This window comes from Impatiens glandulifera, chromosome 5 (genome assembly GCF_907164915.1).
Source record: "Impatiens glandulifera chromosome 5, dImpGla2.1, whole genome shotgun sequence".
NCBI classification, from domain to species: domain Eukaryota; kingdom Viridiplantae; phylum Streptophyta; class Magnoliopsida; order Ericales; family Balsaminaceae; genus Impatiens; species Impatiens glandulifera.
The window spans coordinates 38,392,506-38,399,903 of NC_061866.1; the positions used below are offsets into that span (position 1 = coordinate 38,392,506).

A 7,398-nucleotide genomic window follows, 5' to 3' on the forward strand; every position below is an offset into this window, starting at 1 on the left:
AGACCTTATTCCTCTGCTTTAAAATCTTCGAGTCACTTAAGTGTTTCTGTGTAATTAATATTCATTATTATATTATGTTTTTGTAGTTATACTTAAATAAATTTTTTAATTAAATGAATCATTAAAAAAAAAAAATCACAATCATTGGCTAGACAGAGTTACCAATTACACATAAAAAACATCCATAGTCACGGGGACCTTGGGCATGATCATTATGAAAGCCTCTCTTAACATAATATATATATATATATATATATATATATATATATATATATATATATATATATATATATATATATATATATATATATATATATAATCACTGTATTGGTAAACATCAACCCATAACGAGCAAAAATTTGAAATCTATTCGAACTAAATTTTTTTCACAAAAACAAATCTACCCGGCCTATCAGAATTTCATAAGAACACGACCCTCCGCTTTCGTCCTAAAAATTATAGAAATTCAGTAAGATAATGAATTTCAATTTTTCAAACTAATAGAGTATAAATAATTTTTAATTAAGGCCTTGTTCGGTTTGAGTTATTTAAATAACCCAACTCACTCAAACATCTTTTCACTCCCTCTCTTATCAATCATATCACTCAATTCATTACCCAAAATACTAAAATACCTTATATTTTAAATTACTATTTATTATTTTATTATTATTTTCAACACCTTTTAAGTAATTTTACCAAAAATATTCTCACTACTTCAAAATCATCACCAATCATTTATTTTCCCCCTCTAAGTTATTACAATAACCCCAATCCGAACAAAGTCTAAGTTTTCAATGGAACACTCTAGCTAAGGTAGTAATGAATATGAATCCGCCCTTGTGCATCAAGTTCCAGGTAAAAAAAAAGTAACTTTATATAAAAAACTATTCCCACATCGTAATATTGAGAATAAATTTCATCTATAAAACAACAAATTTACCGCAAGCCCATCATTATAACATGTAATTAAATTAAATTTACTTTTTTGGGCCCTGTAAAAACTTGGCGGCGGTTGAAGCCCACGGCCAATCAGACCCTAGGTTTCTCTTCTTCTTCCTTAAAAACTCGTAACTGAGCTGCAAATAATAACCGTCTTCTTCTTCTTTAGTGAGAGAAAGAGAGTGATAATGGACGAACTTGATGACCTAGTAGGCGCACCAAAACCAGCACCATCCAGAGCAAGGTTTGCTCCAAGAAACTCCAAACCAAAACCACAGCAACCTAAGCTGAAGACGAAGTTAGATACAGAATTACTTGATCAAGAACAATCTCAAGGAATCACCACCACCAGTTCTATTAATGGTCATACCACTAAGAATGAAGTTCTCGAGATTAAACCTCAATCGCCGCCGTGTGCAGAAGACGATTCAGTTAAAATGGAAATTGATGATGTTAAACTCGAAGAAAAGAAGGACGATATAATGGAAGAAGATGAAATTGAGAAGAAGAAAGAAGATAGAGTTTTGAGAGAAATCGATGTCTTCTTTAAACCAAAAATTGATCCTGATACCAAGGTAATCAACTCGTTTATATTTTTAAATGCAGTTTTATTTTAATTGATGATGTAATTTGGGGTACTTTTTTTTTGTTGTAGCTTTATGTTTTTCAGTATCCATTGAGGCCATCTTGGCGTCCTTATGATATGGATGAACGATGTGAAGAGGTTAGAGTGCATTCATCGAAATTGGGTGTTGAGATTGATTTGTCTGTTGATACAAATCCAAAAAATTACGATGATAGTTCTCATCAAAAGCTGCCGCCAACACTTGTAAGTTTTGAATTGAATTGAATTTTGGATTAAGCATTGTTATGGCCTTTGATATTTGAGTTTCATGATTGTCACAGACATTGACTTCTTTAATGAGTTCAGAGGAGACAGGGGCTGCTCATGTTGTTGGACTATTATTTGACAATAAGGTATTGTTTCCTTATATAACTTCTTAACACTGATCAATAATAGATTTCACCTTATTCACCACTCATGATCTACGTTTATTATTTGTGAAATGTAAATATCTGTTGTCCAAAGACCTAGTTTGTCTCGATGATGAATGACCCTTTGCAATGGAATGGTGATGCTAATGTTTTTTGTACTTAGTTTCTCACTGTTATATAACAACCGTTAACATGTACCTGTGCATTTTGTGATAAACTGTCGTGTGCAAAAAAATGAGCATTTTTTAATTAGAACATTGAGAGTTTGAAACTTCCTAAGGTCTTGTCTGAAACCTGGTTATTTGGATAACAAGGTTGTTATTTTGGGTTTATGTTAAAGTGAGTTATTTGGGTAAAAACACAAAGGGGTATAAATATATAAACAGAAACTGAGTGTATTTTGGTTGATGATTTAAATGATGTAATTGATGATAAGGTCTAAATTATGTATGTTGCAGAGAAAAATTATCTAAAGTGATGCAACATGAAATCTGTTTCTGTAGGGAAACTCATTATTTTTATAATTATCATGATATAAACTGTTTGGTTGGAGTTAAAAAGCTGTAGCAAAACTTGTTTTTTGTGGATTTCTTTGTCTTCCTTTGAAGATTCTCCAGAAAGATTAGTTTGCTGTTTATATCAGTAACTTTCCACTTGATTTAGTAATTTATATACCTTTTAGATTCTTAATATAATTTCTCTTCCAATCTGTGTTCCTTCTTCTTCGACTTTCATACAACTTTTCTTGTACACACCGCTGAATATTGAAGTGTTTCAAACATCAGTAGTATATTTGAAAGAATAAATTTGTTTTCCTTGCTAATTGAGTTGAGATTCTTGAGAACATATTATGTGCTGAGGGAATATGATAGATCATGGCGTCTACAAATCTGTTTACAGTCAGAGAATGCTTATTGAAACAATGAAACATATGGTTAAGAATTGGATATTTTCAATTCAGCTTCTCACATTTTCTGAAATGTCTAATTTATCTTCTGCGTTGCAGCTATGTATCTATCCTATGCATGCTGCTGTGCAGATGCGACCGTCATTGGATTATCATGCTGGTGGATCTAAGAAGAAGGTCAATGTTGCCAGTACTAGTGCGGAAGGTGCAATAAAGTCAGAAGATGACAAGGATGAAAATTCTGTAGGTTCATCAAATAAGCGAGTTTCCATTCAGCATGATATTTTTAGTTTCTGTATGCTCTACATATTCGTGTTACATAGCTTCTGTAAGTAGTGTAGTTTATTCTATGAAGGTATCATGAGTTTCATATTATTCTGAAAATTTGAAGACTAAGTGTTGTTTGGACCTGTTTAGTCATTTTAAACTTCAAAATGATTATAAAGAAATGTAGCTTACTGCTAGAATGTAAGATCATCTAGTGACCTGTACATAGATTGATAAATTCATAACATCCAGAAATTGGTAGATTGATGTTTGCAAACTTTGACTGTATTTTTCTCAAGAAGATGCATCTTCAGTTTCATTTCCTTTCTTTGCCAGGACTGGATTGCACTTAAATATCTTGGTGCAAGGAGTGACAACTCATCTAGTTATCTAAAAAAGATGGCGCTACATGAAGCTTCTGCCATCCAATTTTCTATGAGCCCGTATGCATGCATCATGATACTCAATTTTTCTTGATAGTTCTTACTTTGATTTTGTGATATATGGTAAATATCATTTATTGATTGACTAAATTCGTTTTTATGCAACCTGAAGGGGTGACTACATTGGTTCACTTTGTCCTGCATCAGTTAATAACAACAGCAAGCCAAAGGGTCCTTCAAGAAGGTATTCTCATTCTGTTGCTCATTGAATTTCCTTCTATTATTTTGACAAACTATACTTTCTTAGATGCTTGTAGATGTATCATTCGTTTGGGATATTCACTTTATATATTAATTGGTTGTATTCACTCAAGGAACAAATTGACTTACTATTTGGAAACACTTTTTAAATCTGTTTCTATATCTAGATTCATTACAGAAACAAACAAAATTTAGTTTCTGTATCTATATCTGATTATGTTTAGGTTCCAAATGTTTCTGAATTGGATATTCACTATATATATTAATTGGTTGTACTCACTCAAGGAACAAATTGACTTACCATTTGGAAACAATATTTAAATCTGTTTCTATATCTAGATTCATTACAGAAACAAACAAAATTTAGTTTCTGTATCTATATCTGATTATGTTTAGGTTCCAAATGTTTCTGAATTGGAATCCAGTTCCAGTAACAAAAAAAAGTGTTTTAAAATTGGCCCCATTATTTTCTTAGGTCAGGAAATTTGTAGATACAAAATATAGTGTAAATGAGAAGATTATTATATTGATTTTAATAAGAAAAGTTCTGAATCACTTTACTTCATGTTTTATCAGGGATATGTTTTCATTGCCACTAGAAGAACGCTACAGCACATGGCTTACTAAGGTTTGTCATTTTCACTAACCCATTTGTCGTAACTGTTGTGTTGGAAGCACATCTTGTTTGTTTCGTTATCAAATTCGTCAAAGTTATGTTGGGAACCATATCAAGGTTTCCTTGATTTCCTTCCCTTCTTCCGGTTTTGTCCTTACATTTTCTTTGATTGTTTTACTTTGTTCTTCAGGTTTTCTTTGTAATATCATAAAGGTCCATTACTTATCCGAACTTATATCAAATGGATGGATAAAATCGGATATCAGAATAAATTTAGGTGCAGATTATACTTGTCTTTACATGATTAATGGTTCAATTTATTTTATTTTTCTCTTGATAGGGACCTCATATTAATCGATTTGATACTCTGAAGCACCTTGCTCCAAATGAAACTGATGAAGATGTCCTAAAAGTCCTACTGAAGTATGCTACCTTGGTACAAGGTCTATGGGTTACAAAAACTTCATTGTTAAAGGATTTTCTCAAAGGATCTAATAAACAACCTCTAGCTAGAGACTATGTTATTCTTCTGTTTAGAAAAAATATTCTTGTCAGCTATGACCAAGTAAAGGAGGCAGGCCCTTTAGGGAAATTTATGAAAGAAGCGTTGATTGATTTGGCTATTGAGAGACCTTCCTTGCAAGACTGGAAATTTAAAGAGGCTCCAGATGTGTCATTTATTAAAAGTCACTCTAATATTGTGAAGGAGCAGGATCAACATTGGGAGCGTATAGAAAAAACAATTATTTCTAGTGTTTTCCAAAAGAAGGGCGAGCTTGGTCTGAAGGGTTCTGCAAAGGCTGCGCCTGATAAACCTGGAGCAGTCAATAATCCCACCAAAAACATGCCAAATAATCCAGCTGGAGCAGCCTCCAAGGCTACAATGTCAAATGAGACACGAGAAGCGCTTCCAAAAGCTCTCAATAAACTTTTTCAGACACACAAACATTGCAGGTATGATTTAGGAATTCCGATAGTCATTTTTTGTTTTGTTTTTTATCTTAAGCTTATGTTAAACTTTGGGTTTGGTTTATTTGGGATTTTTTCAATTAATCCCAAACACCACATAACTCCAATCATTTACATCATTCTAATCCCAAATGCAAAAAAAAAAGAATAACTTCAAATGAAAGGAATTTGACATTTGAAGGGTTTATTTTGTCCTGGGCAGCTTTCAACAGATTTGCCAACGTCTGCGTGAAATGGCAGTTTCAGAATCTACTCGTCCAAAAGGGATGGCTAAGGAAGCAATAGCTGCAGCAAATGGTGTTGACGCCCCTCGATCTGAACTTGTGGAAATGATTGGGCAAGTTGCTATAGATATTCATGGTGTTTATGTTCCAAAGACATCATATGATCACCCTGAGTATGATTCTTTCAGGTTAGTTGAAATTTCTCTTATTATGACACTATTGATCTGGTGATTATGGAACAAGTTAATTTATTACTCGTTGCTTTCTACAGGAATGTTGTCATTGGTCTTCTTATTGTTGAAGGAGCAAATGCAAAGCTTAGGAAAGCAACCATTATGGAAGCTGCAAAAATGCAACTTGGCAGAGATGTTACTCCCAATGAATACCAAATGGTCAGATAAGAATCTTATTATCATCATATTTTGCCCAACTTTAACTTTGTATATATTTTTTAAATAACCAATTTAATAATGTCAAAAAATCATGAAAATCACAATTTTGCCAAACAAAATTCATCACAGATTGTATAATATTCTATAAATTTGCCAATATTAAGTGTGATTTTTGTTGTTGTCATCACCATTCCCACTCTTTGTTCAATTTACTCCAGGTCATGAATGATTTATGCACATCTAGTGGACCAATATGGGTTTTGAAGAACAGTAGCGGAAGTTCCAAATAGCAAGTCCCAAGTCTAAATCCATGGATAGTTTTATCTAGGTTAGATTTTACAATTAATGGAGGATATATCGAGATTCTGGTTTTCTACTTGTACAAAACTTTGGCTGCTTTAGTTTAGGATTTCTGAAGAATTGGTCACTTCTTTTAGTAGTAGCTTTCATTGTGTAAGAGGTTTGTGGGGTTGTCAATGTCATGAAATACCACATATATAATTGATCTCTTATTTTTGCTGTTAATACCTTTTACATTAAAAATGGAATGAAATGTCGGCTATATCGATTGTGTTTAATACTATTTCACTCTACTTATTAAGTGTTTTGTTAAAATGTCCATTTAGATGATGATCTTAATGCACGTTTGATCTTCTTCGACTTCGATTGGCTTTACTAGCCAGGGTTAATTTAATAAACAACTACAAAATCTAAATTATATATAATCTTTTATACAAGCATCACCATAATATATAAAATGAATATTTTTATTCACGATACTTAGTTCTCTATAATATATAAAATGTGTTTTTTATTCAGCATAATATCACAATAACAATACCCCTAAATTCAAGCGCATATAAGTCATCCAAAATTCAAGCGCATATAAGTCACTATTATTGATGATGTCGAATATAAGAGTCATTATTATTGATGATGTCCTCTAATCGACTATGACTGTCGTAGTCAGGTAAGTCCTCGGGCAACAAGGCAATTTATTTAATAAAACATAAATATTTAATTAAATTTATGATTCTTTAAACATAAAAGGTTATAATTTAGTGGTTTAAGATACAAACTTAATATTTTTATTTAGTTATATTTACAAATTTTATAAAAAATAATAATTTTTTTAATAAAAAACTAAACCTAAAACAACAACAAAAAATATTATTATTTTTCTACCGGTAACTGGTAGACTAAAACTCGGGGCCAACTCTGGTTGCAGTGATACAAGTGTCCGTAGTCACGGGAAGCTTGGGGACGATGATGTCCAATTCCAATGGCGTGGAGATGATGTGCATGAGGATACCCTAGCCGAGGGGCTTCGACATGGCTAAACAATTCCCTTTTCCAATAAACTTTCGCAAATACCTTTTTCCAACACTTAAATTTTTTTCAGATTTTCTTAAGGAAGGGTCAAAAGCGAAAGTTTTTTAAT

At 32.3% G+C, this 7,398-nt stretch overlaps 1 protein-coding gene across 1 annotated transcript; it reads left to right on the plus strand.

The window, feature by feature from the left end:
* The first annotated feature begins 1,093 nt into the window (after positions 1-1,093).
* LOC124937850 (DNA-directed RNA polymerase III subunit RPC5) lies at positions 1,094-6,531 on the plus strand. The gene is made up of 11 exons (XM_047478180.1): positions 1,094-1,517; positions 1,598-1,771; positions 1,849-1,920; positions 2,945-3,088; positions 3,449-3,555; positions 3,668-3,739; positions 4,333-4,384; positions 4,713-5,326; positions 5,544-5,753; positions 5,837-5,957; positions 6,176-6,531. Exons 1-11 carry the CDS (start codon positions 1,131-1,133, stop codon positions 6,245-6,247), a joined length of 2,025 nt encoding a protein of 674 aa, XP_047334136.1. The 5' UTR covers positions 1,094-1,130; the 3' UTR covers positions 6,248-6,531.
* The last annotated feature ends 867 nt before the right edge of the window (positions 6,532-7,398 follow it).

Bases quoted from the DNA above. Each gene is read 5' to 3' on its own strand.
- LOC124937850 (XM_047478180.1), top strand. From the start codon at position 1,131: ATGGACGAACTTGATGACCTAGTAGGCGCACCAAAACCAGCACCATCC. The intron at 1,518-1,597 runs GTAATCAACTCG...TTTTTGTTGTAG, and splicing joins AAATTGATCCTGATACCAAG to CTTTATGTTTTTCAGTATCC. The intron at 1,772-1,848 runs GTAAGTTTTGAA...TGATTGTCACAG, and splicing joins AAAAGCTGCCGCCAACACTT to ACATTGACTTCTTTAATGAG.